Source organism: Lissotriton helveticus, chromosome 8, assembly GCF_964261635.1.
Source record: "Lissotriton helveticus chromosome 8, aLisHel1.1, whole genome shotgun sequence".
NCBI lineage: Eukaryota > Metazoa > Chordata > Amphibia > Caudata > Salamandridae > Lissotriton > Lissotriton helveticus.
The window spans coordinates 1,337,386,498-1,337,406,496 of NC_136069.1; the positions used below are offsets into that span (position 1 = coordinate 1,337,386,498).

At 46.4% G+C, this 19,999-nt stretch overlaps 1 protein-coding gene across 1 annotated transcript in view; it reads left to right on the forward strand.

Moving 5' to 3' along the window:
- Nucleotides 1-19,999, forward strand: part of ATG3 (autophagy related 3) — a 185,580-nt gene that overhangs the window by 113,939 nt on the left and 51,642 nt on the right. Inside the window, exon 11 of the mRNA XM_078658316.1 lies at nucleotides 18,030-18,157. Coding sequence (XP_078514442.1) covers nucleotides 18,030-18,157 — 128 coding nt within the window. The remainder of the gene's footprint in view (nucleotides 1-18,029; nucleotides 18,158-19,999) is intronic.

Here is a 19,999-nt window from a genome sequence, read left to right on the forward strand (position 1 = left end):
ATACATGTCAGAAACAATCTAACCGTTTCACCTAGGGGAGGACTTATACAATCAAACTGACTGACTTACTAGACCGTAGTTTTTGCTTATACTCCTGTTGCGGAGTTTTCTCTAACAGGGAAGGGGTTGTAACAATGTCTTTTGCGGGACAGTCCTTAGGAACAATATTTCGGCAGTCTTTAAAATCCTGGGACTCCTTGGAAATGTTTTTAGAAACGGGTTTCAATCCATTGAAAAGTTTTACATGAGAAAGGTGGACCCACCCCTTCCTGCCTTCCAGCTTGACGGCAGTACGGGTGGTCAAGAGGACCTGACGTGGCTCCTTCCAACGAGGTTCCAGCGGACTTGATCTGTCAAAATTCCGGACCATCACAAGGGAACCTGGAACGATTTCATGCGGTGCCACCTCGGTATTGTCTGGAAAGGCGGCGGCAACCTGTGAACGACATGAGTTGAGGGCAGACATCAAGGAAGCTAGGTAATCTGTCAACATATTACATGAAACATCGGTAATACTTCGGGGTCTAGGAGTACCCCACATGTTAGGGGGGCGGCCGAATACGACCTCATACGGGGACAGACCTGATCTGGAATGTGCGACCATGCGCATATAAAATAGAGCAACTGGCAGAGCTACTAGCCAGTCCACACCTTTTTCTTTACAAACTTTTGCAATACGGATTTTCAGGGTCTGATTATGTCTCTCGACTAGACCGGCTGCTTCAGGATGGCGTACACAATGGAACTTCCACTGGTACCCTAACAACAGGGAAACATGCTTCATTAACTCTGAGGAGAATGGCTGACCGTTATCAGAATATACGACTCTAGGGAGTCCATATCTAGGGACGAATTCACGAACCAACTGCTTGGCAGTGGTCGCGGCTGTGTAATCTGGGACTGGATATGCTTCTGTCCACCTGGACAAAGCGCATACTACTACAAGGACATACTTGAAACCTCGACATCGCTCCATTTGAATATAATCCATCTGGAGGACCTCAAAAGGGTGGTCAGGGGGCTGGAAACCACCTTGTTCCACCGGGACACTTTTACCTGGATTAAACTGACAACATATCATACAGGTACGGACTTTCTGCTTGGCTGCAGCTCGTAAATGCTTGTTGAACCAAATGTTCTGGATACTGTCTAACATAGTTTTTTCTCCTAAATGTGCTGGACTATGTGCGGTATTGATAATGACTTGAACCATAGAGTCGGGGAGAAACCATGTGGCTCTACCCTTTGTTAACCATCCTTGATCTGTCTGGACCCCTCCTTGTTCGGACCATTTCTTGATTTCCTCGGGAGTAGCATGTAACTGGATATCTATGACATCTTGTGTAGGGTCCTTAACTGTCATGCATGTAGTCGGATCTGGAGTATGTGTCTGATTAACTGGAATGTCTAGAGTCTGTGCTGTAAGCTTGGCTGTGCGGTCTGCTAGATGTCAGTAACTTTCGTATGTGCTTTGCATTTCATGATAGCAATGGATGTCGGTAAATGTATGGCATCTAACAGAGCTTGAATAAGGAGACCATGCTGAATCTTGGTTCCATGAGAAGTCATGAAACCTCTCTCCTGCCAGAGCACTCCGAAGTCGTGTACAACTCCGAATGCGTAACGTGAATCTGTATAAACATTAACTTTCAGGTTCTTGGCGTGTATACAGGCTTGTGTCAGAGCAACTAGCTCTGCTGCTTGAGCGGACAGGGTATCAATACGGTGTGTTTCAATAACTTCGGTGTCAGTAGTCACTGCATACGCGGCGACTAGTTCTCCTGTACTAGTTCTCATACATGAACCATCCACATAAAGTGTCAGGTCAGGATCTGGTAACGGAATGTCTGTCAGGTCTTGTCTTGGCTTTGTCGTAATGTTAACTACTTCCACACAGTCATGTGGGTCAGGGTTCAAACTGACTGATGGTAACAGTGTAGCAGGATTCAGGACGTTGCAGCGTCTAATTTCTATGTGTGGCTGGAACAGTGTCAATTCATAACCTGTTAAACGTGCAATTGTCAAGTGCTGAGTTTGTGTTCGGTTTAAAAGAACTTCCACGGAATGTGGAACTTGTACTGTCAGGGAATGTCCTAAAACTATGGAATCACTTTGTCTGATAGCTAGTGCGGTGGCTGCAACTGACTTAAGGCACGCAGGCAACGCCTGGGCGACTGGATCTAATGTGCTAGAAAAGTAAGCACAGGGCTTGGATTGTCCTGCTTGATCTTGTGTGAGAACAGATAATGCTGTACCTTCACGTTCAGTAACGAAAAGTGTAAAAGGCTTACTGTAGTTCGGTGTAGCTAGAACTGGAGCTTGACATAGGGCTTTCTTTAACTCGTTGAAACTAAGTGTATGTTCAGATGTCCAAGGGAGGACAGTCGATACGGCTGCCTCCTGTGTCGTTAACTGTATCAGTGGCTTGGCTAGAAATGCATACTGGGGAATCCATTGTCTACAATAAGAAGTAAGGCCGATAAAAGCACGTACCTCCTTCTGGGTTCTGGGCTGGGGAAGACTCGCTATTAACTGGATACGGTCGGGTGTCAACTGCCTACCCCTCTTGGACAGTAAGTGTCCTAAGTAGACCACTTGCTGGACACAGAATTGAAGCTTCGAAGGGGACACCTTGTGCCCCATCTCGGCTAGAAAATACAAGACTGTAAGTGATGCTCGCTCGCAAGCACGTTCAGAACGGGCTGTGATCAGTAGATCATCGACATACTGGAGCAGGGCAGTGTCCGTTGGCATGTGAATGTTGTCTAGTTGTCTCTTAAGTGCCTGACTGTAAATACTAGGACTTTCTGTGAAACCTTGAGGAGCGCGTGTGAACATATAGCTCCTTCCATTTAAACAAAATCCGAAAAGAAACTGGCTGTCTGGATGAATAGGAACACTAAAAAATGCATTCTTGAGGTCTATGACAGTGAAGAACGTGGCTTCGGAATCAATGGCTGTTAATAGGGAAGAGATATCTGGGACTACTGGGTACTGAGGAATAATACATTTATTAAGCTCTCGTAAATCAATCACTAATCGATATACTGGGGGTGCATTTGGATCAGTACGTTTCATGACTGGAATGATCGGAGAATTACATACATTGGAGTCAGTTTCTACAACTACTCCTTGAGCCATGAGCTCGTCAATAATTTTGGATAAGGCTGCTACAGCCTCAGGTGGCAATCTGTACTGTCTGATTCGTGGTAACACTACACCTGGTTTGAGAGTCACACGATAGGGTGTGATTTGCATATAACCTACATCTGTTGGACCTTGTGCCCATAGATGCTGCGGAACATTAGACAGTCTGGAATCAAAATCTCGTAATACATAGTGACCCTTAAAGTCATGTAGGAACAGACGTATTCCCTCTGGGGAACAGCAAATGACTGCACCTAACTCTTTCAGTGTCTTAATGCCTAATAGATTTTCTGGACATGACTTAGTAAGTAACAGATCAGTAGTGCGGGACAATGGACCTACTTCTAGAGTAACTGGCTTTGAGATCTCATTTATAATGGGTTTTCCTGAAAATCCAAGGGAAACATTTCTTGAGCCTGAGAGCGGAGCCCCTGGAACTTCGGCATGACTAATTGTGGTCCTACTTGCCCCTGTATCGATCAAAAACTTTCTGTCTTTCCCTAATACTTGACTGTGAACATAGGGACCTTCTTGATCTACAGGTATCTCGATGAGAGGCAAGCCTACCTCCCTCTCTAGGCTGTTTCATGAATATGGCTGATACTCTGGATACTCGGACTGTGCATACTGGTACATCTGTGATGTGACATGCTGTGTTGCAGCAATAGGCTGCGGTACTGTAACTGTCTGTTGTGCATTCTGTGACTGAGGAGTCTGTGAAACTTGTTCTTGTCTAGGCGGACGTGGTCTTTCTTTAGTCTTACCAGTAGCTATGTTATGTTTCAGAACTGCACACTCGTTTATAAAATGACCTGGCTGTTTACAATAATTGCAGTTCCCTTTAACGGGAGCTGCAGGATGACTGGCTTGATTCGGACCCCTCTTCTGACTGTCTTGAGGAACAGATTGTGCAACTAGCACTTTCATTTTCGTGTCTTTCATACGTTTTCTTTCGTGTTCTTGCTCTTCTCTGATTCTATTCTGGTGGTATTGGAGCATCTGGAGCATCTGGGACGGAGTATTTGCTTGCCAGGTGCTTTCGACTTTCAAAACTCGATTTTTAATTTGAGGACTTGAATTCTCGACTAATTTAGTAACGAAAAGGTGAGGGTATGACTCACTACTTGTCTTGAGACCACTGTTAATACTAAAACATTTTTCAAATCTAGAATAAAAATCACTAATATCTTCGTCTTGTTTCTGTTTACAGGCTGAGATTGCATCCCAGTCTTCTTTTCTAGTTGTCAATAATCTGGGTAAAACTTGAATCAATAATTCTGGTAATTCTTTACATTTATCTCCAAGACCGGTACCTGGTACTCGAGCCTTGTCTTCAGCTTCTAGAGCTGTCCAATCGATCTTTTTCTCTCCCACCTCCCATTCTTTTTCCTTTAGCTTTTCATACACCCCTGCGGGTAACAGGACCTTTAACATTTTAATGATATCTGGGTAAGTGTATTCTCCCATACGGAGCATGTCTTTTAATTCTCTATGGAACCCTGCTGGATCTTTGTCATGACAGGGAATTAATTTCTTCATTTCAAGAAGTTCCATCTTTGTTATTGGAGTGTATACAAACACTCGTTGCATTTCGCCACCCGTCCCTCTGACTGGGTGGACTTCTCGTAACGGATTCTGTCGGTCTATGTAGAATGATTTACTTTCTGGGGGTGAGACATGAACAAAATGTGGGTTCAAGAACGTTCTATATTTGTGGCGTTGTTCTAGAATGATACTAATTAAATCGGTACCTAGACCTCTCCATCTGTACTGGAGTAACTCGTTCAGGATATCATGTAACGGACCTGGATCAGAGTGTTGACCCTCATACAGAGTAATGAGGTGCTGAATCATATACATACCCACCAGTCGTTGCTCGGCTGGGGGCATTTTCAGAAACATTTGTGCCACTATTTCGTCTGGAAAAGTGGTAGAATCAGTAATCCATCGGACTGCTGATCGGGCTAGTTCTTGTTCATGCATGGTACTTAACTCACTATAACCGATTCGTGATTTCAGAATGTGATCGGTAGCTTGAAATACTTGTTCTAGAGAACCTTGTTCTGGTGCTGAATGATGAAAAATAGACTTGGGTTCTAGGCGTAAATGGCGATCTGGAAATCTAGATTTTCCTACATACGCTATTCTGGCGGGATTCTCGTCCTCTTCTTCTTCGGGATCAGAGATACTTTCTTTCTCGCTTACTTGTGCTGCTTTACGCTGTTCGTGTATCTTTATTATCTCTTTACGGATTTTCTTGTACATACTCTCCATAGCACCGACGGTCTTGTGCTTACCCTCGGCTATATTATCACTCCACCTTGTCAGGATTCTCATTTCGGCGGAATCTTTAGACGGGTAATCTTGTTCTCTTATTAGACAATTGATCAGGAACTTTAATATCATGAGCTGGATCTCGGCTTTCCTTTGAGACATAGTCTCGCTAATACTTTCTGGATCATCCCCTGTACGGATGAAACGATATATTCTGTCTAGATCTTCTTTCATATTCGGTAAGGTGACTAGATACTCGGCCACCTTTCTTACGCGAAATGAATATAAAACCATATTATCCTCGCCTGGGACTGGATCATAGCAACATTCGGCAAGGGATTTTCTTATTTCTGCAACAGACTGATACCTAGGCGTACGCTGTGATGCTTGTGCATGTAATTCGGCTAACGTTAAACGCTTGTGTGGCGGCGGGGTTTGAGGAGGACCTCCTCCTGCAGCCCCTAAACTGGAGTCGTCTACTGAGGCTCTACGTCCTGGCAGAGTGGGAAATGGAAATGTAGGCTGGACTTGTATGGCGGGCTGGACCGGGGGTACCGTAACAGGTACTCCGGTGTCTGGAGGAGCGGGAAGTGCCTGATTTACAGGGACTGGCGGAGCGCGAACAGGATTTGCATATTCTGGGACTGTGTCGTCCAAGTAGGACGAAATAAAAATATCAGCTGCGGTCGGTTTGTGACGTAGCTTGGTCGGAAGTAATGGTGGCGGGAAATTACTGGATGCCTCTGGGGTCGCTTTTGGCAAGCCCTCGGCAAGGAGAGGATACATACCCTTAATGAGGGCATGCCTCTGTCTGTCTGACTGTTCGGCTTTGACTCGTTCACCTATCTCGATTAATTCTCTTTCTTGGGCTCGTTCTTGGGATTCTCTACTTAACTCTGACTTTCTGACTTCCTTTTCGGTTCTTCTATGCGCTTCTTTACGCCATAACTCGATGGCATCTTTCTGTGACTGTCTGGCTTTCTTTTTCCATAATGCTTCTTCTACTCGCATGATACATTCGGCATCCCATGTACCCGATACGGGCCATCTATACTTTTCTTCTAACTGTTTGGTATACTCTACCCATAAATCTAGATACAATATGGCGCTTATGCCATGTTTCTGATACATAAAGTGACCTGGACTGTCCCTAGGCGGGACAGGAACTGCTTCTTCTAATAAACCCTTTCTAGTTTTTAGCTGACGTAATCTTGAAAAGAGCGGCATTGTAAACTTGAATCGGAACACAATACAATACACGAAGAACAATAACAATTGGGAAAACAATTCAGGCATACCACGACATTGGAATTACATTAAACAATATCATAACATAACAGTTCGAACAGAATATTACCTGGAATACTTGAGAACAGAAACAGAACAGAATTTCTCGAGAACGGAACAGACTAGAATTACTGGATGCACTGCTGAAACAGTACGGAACATACCGGTCCCATAAAGGAACGCATCAAGACCCGTATCCACCTAGGTGAACACTTCGTTTGTGAGTCTGGGTACCACCAACCCACGGACCAGGAGTCAATTTAGATTGGTCCTGTCTAGATACTACCCCAGCAATGGTACTCACCGGGCAGCAAGAACGGAAGGCCTCGGACGGGACTGGGCTGACGACGACGGACTTCGGACTTCAGTTACGGGTGGGCCTCCGGATACCTCGGACCTTGGACTCTCGGCTTGGGCTCTGGTCGGGACTCGCCGCGTTCCTCCACCGTCTCGTTCGGATGCTGGACCGCCTCCTCCGTCTCCTCCGTGGGCCTGAGGGATACTTGAGCAGAAATATCTGCCACTGCGCAGAAGAGTTCCGTCACGACTGTAGAGGGTCAGGGGGTCGGCGTGGCTTCACCGACGCGTGGGGAAAGGGCAAGTCCCTATTCGGGCGCCATTATGTGGTAAATAAATAAATAATACCCTATTTTTGACTAGGCATATAGCATAACAGATAGCTCAATAAATAAGAGTCAAGATTCGAGGTAGTAGGAGTTTCTGCAGGTTTATTACAGCATAAGGACAGGATCAGGACAACCTGCATAGGATGACCCAGCAGCTGCTGGGGCCGGGTCTGGGATGAGCGCGCTAACTTTTAATAACAATACATGAACTTATATACATAGCGCAAACACATAGCATTACATTGCAGTAGGCGTAGCAGTGGGTGGAGCAGAAGGCGTGACGCGTAGCAGTCGCGAAAGATAACAGTAAAAGTAGGTGTAACTGGGCGTATACATAGACATGTGGTGCAAACGTAACAGAATATGTCATGAATGGGGCGGAAACATAGGAGGGGGCTACCTAAGGAGCCGGGACCTCTAACCTGGTGGTGCACGCAAACTGGCAATGACGTATTACTAGGAGAAGCTGGGGGCTATGAACTCTGTGCTAGGAGCAGAGACTAAAGTCTGGAGGGTCGGAGCGACTTGTACCTAAACCCTATCTAGTATCTGATGTTTAGGGAACATGTTGATATAAACTAGAAGTCATGAGGGGAAAGGCTAACTTGATTCTAAGACTGGACCATGCATTATTCTACATGTAGTGTGTGATGAAGAATACTAAATGACCATTAAATACAGTATTTCTCTAACGTGGAGCCGCATAGGCTAGACAATGACGGGAACTATTGATGCAGTTCAGTAGCTTAGGAATGCAGAGAAGGAGGACTGAACTGATAACTGGAACTATAACATACTTTTGGCAGACTCAGAGGCAGAGCCAGGCTGCACCGGGCACTGCGAGGCAGGAAGTAAGTGAAGGGTCGAGGATACAGGTGGGGGCTGTATCGCTCCTCAGCGAGACTTCAGGAGACAGGAGCTGAATCTGTGGTCCGGGCCCTTTTGAGGCCTGGAAACGGGGACTTTATAATGGAATAACGTGCACACTGAGAAACGTGGCAACGTAACTTTACATAGGCCTGATATTCGTAGTATTCACGAGGACTGGAAACTAGCATACTAAAGGTGGACACAACTGTAATTGCGTCATTAATCGGACATGGGGAATAACATATGCATATTGGTCATGCACACATAACATATGATGGATGAGGCGTAGGGACACAGAACATGGCAAAATTTACTTTTCCACAAAAGAAGGGTTGTCTCGGGGGGTAGAAGCCCCTTGCTGTTCCTCTGAAGGATGAATAGGGTCGTTGGTTGCCTCGGCCGGAAGAGCGACCCCTTCTACCGGCCTGGCCAAAAAGGTTGTTGTTGAACACCCGCCTCAGGTTACTTTGGGCTCTGTCGAGGGCAGTGAAGGTGGAAACGTATTTGCCAATTTCTTTGATAATGTCTTCTCCAAAGAGGAGGCCCCTGGGGTTCTGGGAGGGCTCTTTTTCTGCCATATCACCTAATTTAGGGTCGATCTTGTTTAAAATGGACCTCCTTCGTTCAATATTTAAGCTCGAGTTGGCGTTGCCAAGGAGGACGATGGCCCTCTGGCTCCATCCTCGGACAAGATCAGTATTTAAGGGTGTGGAGGAGAGGTGGGATTGTTAGGCCATATCAAGGATCCTAACAAGGGGTCCCAAGACGTCCAGGAGGCGGTCTTGGCAGCCTTTAAGGGCTCTCTCCAATCCTTTTCTGGGGTCTCGCCCTAGTTTAAACAAGAATTTGATAAGACTAGGGTCTAAGTTGGGGGTTTGACAAACCCTCTCATCGATGGTAGGTCTGGGGGATTCAGACCTCATAGTATTCCTGGTGTTTCTGTCTAAAAGGTTTCTCAACCAACGGGTAACGAATTTAGAAACATGATCCTGCGGGAACCATTTAGAACTGTTGGGATGAGAGATGTTCAGGGGAGAGAACATCTCCTCCCCGACAGGATTCAGAATAATATTCTTAGAGGAGGGTTCCGGGTCAGGTTGCGAGTTAAAATCATGGTGGACCTCATCCAGGTCGAAGACGAATTCGTCTGAAAGGTCTCTGGAGGCATTATCATCAAAGGAGGATGAGGAGGAGTCAAGACCAACATTCTTCCTTTTTTCGTTAGCACTATCCCAAAGTGTGTCGCGAGGGACACCATACACATTTGTGCCGCCATGGGCACCGATCAAGGTAGTGTCCCGAGAGACATCAGGTTCAAGTGGGGCGCGATGGCCACCCATCCAAAGCGAGGTGCTAAGACCTCCTGTACTGTAAGAGGCGCTAGGGCCCGCAGTGCTTTCGCAATGTTTAGTCTTTTTGGGTCTCTTACCGTGTAGGGGAGGATCCTGAGGATCACACGGTCTTTTGGAGAGCATGACTTCTTTAAGAGAAGACATCATACATGACTTAATTTCCTGCTGAAGGAATTTTTTGAGGGAGTTGTCAAGGGGAGCCGGTGAACTAGCAGTGGCGTCATCGGAATCCATGTCAGACATGGTGTAGTAGGGTCCAGAAGGGGATATTAGCAGGTAAATTAACCAACTTCTCCTCTTTATCTCCTCTTTCCTCAATCAGCTCCTCCTTTTTTTTTTTATATATTTTTTTTTTGGTATTATTGTTTTTTTTTTTTTTGGGGATTTATGAGGGGTAAAGGGATCTGTAATCTAATTAGGTACTAATTTACTAGGGTAAAGGGACGTGTAAGAATAATTAAGTAATTTACTAGGTAAAGGGACGTGTAAGAATAATTAAGTAGTTATTCCGGTTGGGTTTTCGTTTTAGTATGTGCTAAAGGGGCAAGAGGCACGTTTGCTGTGTGCTGACAGGCGTTTTGAGGCTGAGCGCGATGAGTGGGAGCCTCTCCGGCGGCTGGAGCGGAGCAACTGGCAAAATTGCCGAGGAGCGCTCGAGCTCAGCCGCCGGGGAGAGGAAAGTCGCTTGGGAGGAAAGGCACGCAACGCGGGCGTTGCTAAGGTGCCTTCCTCCAAGCGGCGTCTTCCCCGGAAAGCAAAGGCGAGGAAATCGCCGAGAAACCGAAGGGCTGAGGCGAAGGAGAATCGCCGAAGGCAGTAATGGTACAGGGCGGGCGAGTGAGGGGCAGTGAGGGGAGCGCTGCAGAATCACGCAGGCGGAGGGAACATTAGCGGAAAGCGAAGGACAACCAAAAATTGGAAGTCCATGGGGGGGGGGGGGGGGGGGGGCGGGCGGGAGTGGGGACTAGCGCCACCCCGGGGATAGCGGAACAAGACCCTGGAAGGAAAAAACAGGGCACAACAGAGGAAAACTAATTCAGAAACGACATTGTAATATCGTATCAGCAACAAAGCATGAGAATAGCAGTAGATGAGAGAAACAAGCATAAATTAGCTCAAAACACGAGATATTATCATAATAAAGTAGGGCACAATGTGATGTAAATAGAGAGAAAGAAAGTAGTGACTTATCTGCTGGCGAGCCGCTTTTAAAAGAGGCAGATCATCTCTTGGTTACATCCTTTGTTGTTTATTCTAGAATGTTATCCTTTATGATGTAGTGCGGCTGTGTGAGTTGCTATTAAAGGATAATGCATAATGTAGCCTCCGGTCTTGTAATGAAATCAACAGATTTCCTTACCTCAGGCATAAAACTTAAGTGACTTGGTGGTAAGAATTAGCAAAAGCAACAGTCACAATAACAAAGACATCTTGTGCTCCGCATAAATCAACAATACAACAAGGAGTCAAGATGTGGTTATCGACGATGTTTCGATCCCCAACAAAGGTTATGGGATCATCATCAGGACTAGACTATCAAGAAATACCTGAGAAGTTGCCTGCATAAGGCAGGGGTGAGGGGTAATGGAGGAGGGGAGGGCAGGAGGCATGGAGGAGGTAGAGAAGTGGGGGATTTGTTGGGTTCGGTGGGGAAAGGGAGGGAAAAAGGAGGAGAAACAGGGGGGAAGGAGAACCAGAAATTAGTAAGAAGGTGGGCGACTGGGTGGAATGACACACATACATCAATGTATTAGCCCAATGCGGCTAGGAACGGGCAGCTAAGGCAGTTTGCATTAACCATGGTGAGTCTAATTGGATCTGCGGTAAGAAGGTGACGCTGAATTAAATGCAGTGAGAGAAGAAAAAAGGGTGCTTTTTGTGAATAGGGAGAATATCTGCTGGGAATGGTGTCCCAACCACGACAGAGGCAACTGTCTCTAATAATGGACACGAGGGCAAGCTCGATGAATCATGAACCGAAGAGCACAGGCCCGTCCAGGGTGGCTGGTGCGGACGTAGCAGGGGTACGAGTGTGCCTGGAAATAGAAGGCTGTGACAATAGTGAATAAAGATAATTATGGAGGACGAGTGTAGCATCAGGAAGGGAGGCAGGAGATTACTTACCGGGCAAAATTGGCAGGAGAGCACGGTGTTGACACCATGACGATCGTGGTGGGACCGGGGTAAAGGAGATGAGGAGGGGTTGCTGCAAGAAAGGATGGGAGATGAGGGTGGGGATAAATGGTTGAAGGGCTTAAGTGGCTGAAAGCCTAGGCGGTGGCAAGGAGTACTCACCAACTGAGGTCGGGTATCGTGGTAACGAGAATTCAAGGAGGCAATACCCCAGGAATCGAGGTAGGCCCGGGGTAATGCAGAGTTGCTGAAATATAGGAAAGGTGGGAGTTGAGGAGTGTAAGGCTAAGTTGGGTGAATGACCCAGGAGGTGATAAGAGATACTTACCAACAAAATTCCGGCATGGGAGTGACAAGATTAACAGAGGCAGGGGGCCTGAAATAGGAGGAAGGACGGTAACGTTAAACATGGGGATACGATAACACAGAGGCCGTTCATCCCCTGGGTGTAAGAACCAGGAAGGATGGATGTGCTCTCCTGCAACATGCTCACCAAATGAAGGGGATAGAAGAAGATGTCAGGAGCCAAGGGGCTTCAGGGAATCCTGAATCAATGGAGGTGGACGCGGATTGACTGTTCTGGTATATGCTGAAGTAGTCGGCGAATAATTGCGCAACGGCTTAAAAACTAGTGCAGGGATGTGTATCTAGCCGGCTGCAGGCTCCATCTTAGGTTAGGTGTGTAGTTACGCGGTGGAGCAGGAGGAAGAAGGGTAGAATAGGTGAAGAAAGGGACATAGCACAGAGGAATTACTTGGGCAACCATTCATTCGCGGCAACAATTTGCGGTCAGATAAGAAAAATTGGTACATAAAATTGCAATACATGGAATAAGAATTTAAGGTTTCAGATGGCATAACATTGTCGACCCTGGAGACTGGTTGGTTGCATTGGACTTGCAGGACGCTTACTTTCACATCCCCTTCCTGCCGGCCCACCGGCGTTACCTATGATTCGCAGTAGGCCACGAGCATTTTCAGTTACCGTGCTCCCTTTTGGCCTTACCAGCGCCCCTCGGTGTTCACGAAAGTGATGGCGGTGGTCGCAGCTCATCTGCACAGATCAGGGGTTCCAGTCTTCCCCTATCCTGACGACTGGCTGTTGAAGGCGGGTTTGCCCCAGACTGTTGTCTCCCACCTCCAGACTGCGGAGGACCTCCTGCATTCACTGGGGTTCTCCATCAATGTGCCGCAGTCACACCTGATCCCCTCTAAGAAGCTCCTCTTCATCGGAGCGGTTCTGGACACTACGCAGTTTCGTGTTTATCCTCCCGAACAGCGAGTCTGGGATATTCGGGCTATGATTCCGAACTTTCTGCCCCTATCCTGGGTTTCGGTCAGGATGACCCTGAGGCTGCTGGGCCTCATGCCTACTGCAATAACCACAGGCTATACCCAAACACAGTAGACAATGTATTTGGGGCCATCCCGGACTTGGCCTGGGGCCCGATGGCCTGACTGCTAGGTTCCATAAAGCTTATACCGAGGACCTGGCGCCGCACTTGGTGGCAGTTCACGAAAATCGGTGACCTGTCCCCTCAGTAAGAGAGTCTGTTATAGTTACGCTATTTAAACCACACAATCCATTGAACAAATGTGACTCCTACAACGTCTCTCCATGATAAACTTGGATAAAAAATCCTAGCTAAAATGATTGCCGCCCTCATACTGCACCCTTGTCCCATGATTGTTCCCCTGATCATTCAGGCTTTTTCCCTGGCCGCTCGACTAGTTATAACCTCCTTACTCTTTTTCGCATTGATCCACACACTGAATCCACTCCTCTCTGCAGTTGCGGCATTTCTCAACACATCCAAGGCCTTCGACTCCCTGGTGCGGTCTTACCTATGTTTTAGTCCTGGCTTTCTCCAGGGGATCAGGCTCCTGTGTACGCACTCAACAGCCATACTTCATGTCAGCAGCGAGGTCTCTGGCCCATTTGCCATCAACAGCGGCATCAGGCAGGGTTGACCACTTCCCCCAGTTCTATATGCTATCGCCATGAAGCCTCTTGCCGCCCGTCTTGGACAGCATCATGCCGAGTGTGGCCTCAACTACACGTCTTGTTGGCTGATAGTCTCTATGTACACGGACGACAATACCATGCGTTAGGGAGCCCAGCTGTAAACCTAGTATCGATCCTGCGTGAGTTTATTCTCTTACTGTGTGACCGGAATAGCTATTAATTGGTCAAGGTCAACTATTTTCCTCCTTCACACAGAAAAACGCAATGCTTCCCCACTAATTACCCCCCCTTTCTTGGAGTGGGCGGACGTGGATCTACCTTGGGCTCCAGATCAGTATAGACATCACTCTGATCATGCTGGAGAATTATGGGTGGGCTGTTAGGTGGCTACAGGAGTGGGTTCCTGTATGGACTAGTCTACTGCTATCGCCGGACAGGTGATCACGGCTAAAATGGTGGTGCTACCTAAACTCCTTTACTTGTTTGCAAACATTCCAATACCACTCACTAGAGCATTTTTCGCAAGGATACGGTCACTCCTGGTCCAGCTGACTAAGGCAGACAGTCTGCCACAACTCTCATGGGAAACACTGACTTTATCTTTTGAACAGGGAGGGCTATGCACTCCAGATATAGAGCTCTAATATTACTGTGCACAGGCCCAATGCGCCTTCTATTGGGTACAGCCGGCCCAATTCCTTCCTCATAGCGTTATATAGGCAGACATTACTAACACATGCCCATTACGTACATTGATTTGCATCACACTGGAGCACCCAAGTGGAGAGATTGATACGGTTCGTTGCATGTGTGTGCATGGGACTGTCATCGCAGGAAGGCCTACCTGGACTGTCTATACTCGGCAGACCTCCCACTTGCTAATAATCTGGCACTGTCCCCCAACTAGAGATGCTGCTGCCAGACGCTAGCTGTGCCAGCTGGGTCTGGACACATTGGATGACTATACCCCACAGGTTCATTTATATACATGCAAGACCAACATGCACACACTCCAGATCTAGAGCTCTAATATTACTGTGCACAGGCCCAATGCGCCTTCTATTGGGTACAGCCGGCCCAATTCCTTCCTCATAGCGTTATATAGGCAGACATTACTAACACATGCCCATTACGTACATTGATTTGCATCACACCGGAGCACCCATGTGGAGAGATTGATACGGTTCGTTGCATGTGTGTGCATGGGACTGTCATCGCAGGAAGGCCTACCTGGACTGTCTATACTCGGCAGACCTCCCACTTGCTAATAATCTGGCACTGTCCCCCAACTAGAGATGCTGCTGCCAGACGCTAGCTGTGCCAGCTGGGTCTGGACACATTGGATGACTTTACCCCACAGGTTTATTTATATACATGCAAGACCAACATGCACACACTCCAGATCTAGAGCTCTAATATTACTGTGCACAGGCCCAATGCGCCTTCTATTGGGTACAGCCGGCCCAATTCCTTCCTCATAGCGTTATATAGGCAGACATTACTAACACATGCCCATTACGTACATTGATTTGCATCACACCGGAGCACCCATGTGGAGAGATTGATACGGTTCGTTGCATGTGTGTGCATGGGACTGTCATCGCAGGAAGGCCTACCTGGACTGTCTATACTCGGCAGACCTCCCACTTGCTAATAATCTGGCACTGTCCCCCAACTAGAGATGCTGCTGCCAGACGCTAGCTGTGCCAGCTGGGTCTGGACACATTGGATGACTTTACCCCACAGGTTTATTTATATACATGCAAGACAAACATGCACGCACCCACTGCATGCCGTTACACATAATCCTATATTACCGATTGCACAGCGCTTGAATGGCTGCACACAGTTCAATTCTGAGCGAGCCGGTGACCTTGAAGGCGCTGGACTTTGTGACTCACTCCTCTCACAAGTGGCTGATTATTAGACTGTCACATGTTCCCTGCAGGCCCATTATTGTTTTCCCTATGTTAGCATGAGCACGTTGCAGACTGCCCTCTGCTTTGCGCACGTTACTCTACAGCTATATTTTTGCTTTGTGCCACTCTGTGCTTTCACAAAGAACACAGTGTTGTTTTTGTGTTCTGTTCTTACCTGGGATTTAGTCTGAACATGTAGACAAGGTCGAACAACAATGCCCCGTGTTATTGTTCTGGTCAGGCCCTCACGCCTAGACAAAACACACAAATGCAGCTGTTTGGGAACACTTACTTTTTTCATATCGGAATGCACAGATAGGTAACACACTTGATGAGGGATCTTTCCAGGGAAAAGATCGTGACAGCATTTGAGATTCATCTGTGTGTACTAAGGTAGGGGTCTGCTGCTAATACCTAGAGATCTTCTGATATATCATTTTGCTTCTGTAGAAGGGGAGGGAGGTTAGGCTGTACTGTCGTATATAATGACAGCTCCATTTATGATTTATGGACTACTTGCTATGCTAACCGTATTTGTGTTAGGCATTTTTCTACTTGTTGTGGCACGTATACTGCATACTAGAGCATGATAGTTAAAATAAACATTTTAAACTTTCCTCGTGTCTGTCAGAACTCATCGTAGACTAGTCCGAGTGTGAAAGCGAAAGGGTGTGTACTGTAACTGCGATTCCTGAGCGGGTCGGGAGTGTTGTGTTCTGGGGTGTCTAATCACTTGCTACTCTGTGACGGAGTAGGAGGGCAACTGAGACACTATAGCTAGTTAGTCCCGGGCTCATGGGTACTAAGGTGGTAGGATGACTCAGTCCCTGCCCACTAAAGTCCCATAATCCCAAGCATAATTCTGCGACTCCGCAGAATATCTGCAACAAGACTGTACTCCACCATGCAAGCTACTTCCCCGTGGTTGTGCCCAGGGCACTGCTGTGATGGAAGGCAAACCTGGGCGATGACTTTATGGAGGGCAAATGGAGGTATTGCTGCTGTCTGACCAGCATGCTGTCCCTCAATTATAGGCTTCGATCCTATAAATGCCTTCAATCGTACTTATCACACACCCATAGGCCTGCAGAATATGGGACTGGCGAGCGTTGCCGGATGGAAAGAGTGGATTGTTTTATTTATTTATTTATTTATTTATTTATTGATTGATTTATTTTTACATCTTGCATGGGAATGCCACAGACTGGCTGTGTACTGGGATGCAGATTTAACTGGTATAGCTTTGATAAAACACAACATGGTGCTTTGCCACATACCCCCTCCTGGGATATGTGGACGATGTCCCTGCTAGTACTCGTTGCCTGACTGCAATGCTGATTCTCCTCATGAAGAGAAGGGTGGCAATGCACTGGGGAAGGTGTATAAGCCCCAAATTTGACGCTTGGCTAAAAGATTAAAAGATGCATCACACTGTCAAAGGCTGGACGACTACTGGGCATTGATGCTGGCAACATCTTGCCCTAAGGATATCTAGAGCCTGCTCAGCTCCTATCTTGCACTTCAAGCTGCCAGAGCAACCCCCTCTCCAAAATTGTGATGTGGAACTTCTATATAATCACTGAGAGTTTCTTTATTTGTGTCTTTTCTTTTCCTTCTCTTATTGTGTTGTGTTATTATAAAAGCCTAACAAAGAGATTAAAGACAAAATCTGCCACTGCTGCCTTTGCACAGGGAGGGCCTGTTCTGGACTTCTTCCAAGCATCAACTTTGGGCATCAGTGCACATGTTCACAAAATACTTCTGCTTTGACAGCCGGTTCTGGCAAGAAGGGCATTCCCTCTGTTTGTTCCTGTGGGACTTTGTGGCCCAAGCGAACGCCACAGACCCTCCTCTTTGGGAGTTACTTGTTTGGTATTTTTTCTAAAGGTGAAGAAACTGCAGTTAGAAGTATTCATCAGATGAACAAGTTACAATTGGTAATGTCCTCTCTGACTGCAAATTTCTCACTGCTGTTGCACCTCCCCGTGAGGAGTGGTCTAATTTTCCCCATATAGAAAAGGGTCCGCTTTGGTACCTCCCAGTTGCTATGTGCTGCGCGACAGAGGGCTTGGAAAGAGTCAAGTAAGAAACTGACATCATACTGGGGTGGCGCTCATATGCTTCTCTGCTTAGTCACTTCTGGGGGAGGTCGCAAAGCCTCCGAAGTGTCACCTAGCAAGTGTCACCTAGCACCGTGTCTGAGCGCTGCTGTGAAAAACTTGCAGTTCCAGTCTGGCACATGAGGATATTCTGAAGGTGAAGCATTAGGGATTAGATCAAATATCTACCAGAAAGAGCATTACTGAAGATAAGTAAACACAAGGTGATGATGGACGGAGCACTGAAACTTTTCAGACACTCGCCCCCAGTCACAGATCTGGGTTGAATCCATCATCGTTCAACTTGTTCATTCCATACAATTATACTAATTGCAATAATCGTTTTTCTTCTTGTAGAATCGACAGCCATTAACTGTGGACAATATGTATGAAGATATTAGTCAAGACCACGTGAGAAGAACTGTAACAATAGAGAACCACCCTAATCTTCCACCGCCTGCAATGTGCTCGGTCCACCCATGCCGGTAAGGGTTTCCCCTTTCACTTCAAACACCTTACTGCAAACAATATATCACACTAAAATGAATAATCACTAATTTGACAAAATGAGTGTAGTGTGCCTTGTTTAGCGTGCAAAGAGCACAACTTTACCTTTGCTGTATATTTTAATGAAATGTACCCATTGTATTGTATTGTATTGTATGTGTTATTTTCAAAATGCAACTATCACTCCTTGGGAGTATCTTGGCGCTGTGCAGAGATAGATGGGAGGCACAGAAAAACAAAAGGTAGCGCTATCACAGTCGCTGGAGAGTTAAATAAGGGAAAAACAGAGTGAGTCTGAAGCTCCAAAAATCCAGGTTTTCAAGGATTTCCTGAAACCGAATTCTTATTGGATGAGACTGATGGCAGGGGAAGAGTGTTCCATGCTTTTACTTCCAGGGCGGTTACAGGTCTCCCACCCTTAGTTTTGTATCTGAACAGTGTGGGTTTTAAAAGATTGGCTGCGGAAGATCTAAGAGGGCGTTCAGTAACATAGGGTGTGACTCTGGATGTCGGGTATTTCGGTCCTGAGGCCCTGAAAGCTCTGAAGGTGATAACGAGTATCTTGAATAGTACTCTTATGGTTATGTAGCCAATGCGGTAGTCTTAAGGTTGCGGAAACTGAGGAGTGGCATGGCAGTTTCAGCCCCAAGCGGGCTGCTGCATGTTGAACGGTCTGGAGTTTCTTGAATATTATCTTCTTTGCACCTGTGTAAAGGCTATTACAATAGTCTAATCTGTAAAGTGATTAGGGCTGCTGTAACCGTTTTCCTTGCTGTCACTGAAAGATCAAAAAATTCTTCAGAGATTTAATCGTCTGAAAGCATTTCCCCGCCACTGATGATGCTTGTGGGCAGAAAGTTAGAATTGAGTCGAATTTTACCTCAACATCGTTAACTACCTCTAGCGTATTGGGTGGAGGAGGGAGGGGTGGTATTAGGCTGCCACCAGCAACAGGGGGTGAAATTATTGGCCTTGACTATGAGCATGATTTCTGTCTTTTGTGTATAACACTTCAGATGGTTCCGCTCCATCCAATCCATAACCCCATAAGACAATGTTGAAAGTTTTCTTCCACATTGTCAGGGTGTTTGTCTAAGGCTGAAATCGGCTGGGTATCGTCAGCATATGAGGTGGTTTCAATGTTAAATGATATCAATTCTATGAGAGGTGCCATGTATACGTTAAACAGCACTGGACTTAATATAGAGCCCTGCGGTGCACCTGTACGCAGGGGTTTAATAGCTGACTGATAGTGACCAGGCGTGATTATTTGATGGCGGCCTGTCAAAGATTTAAGCCAATCCAGGGCCAAATGGGAAATGCTGCTTGCTTTAAGACGAAGTAACAGAAACTCATGAGAGATAGTGTCAAAAGCTGCTGCCAAATATAACAAAATCAGTACTGCATTTTTACCTTCATCAAGAGTGAATTTGAGGGTCTCCGAAGTGTGTAAGAGTGCCGATTCTGTAGAGTGTAATGGCTTAAAACCTGAACGAGTCGGAGACCACGTGTTAGAGGTTTCCTGGAAAGTAATTAATTGACTACTGACCAGTTTTTCAGTAATTTTACTGAGACAGGTAATAAGGAGATGGGACGAAGGTTAGAGAGAGTGGTTGGGTCTGATAATTGCTTTTTCTGGAGGGGATTAACCGCCGCGATTTTCCAGTCCGGGGGTACTTCTGCTAGTGAAAGTAATGAGCTAATTATACTGTTTAAGGGTTTAAGGTATCAATTGTGTATTTGCACCACAAAACAATGAATAGCTCTTTTTTACAGCATAAAAGAAACATGTTTATGGAAATGATTTTGGGAAACCGTGC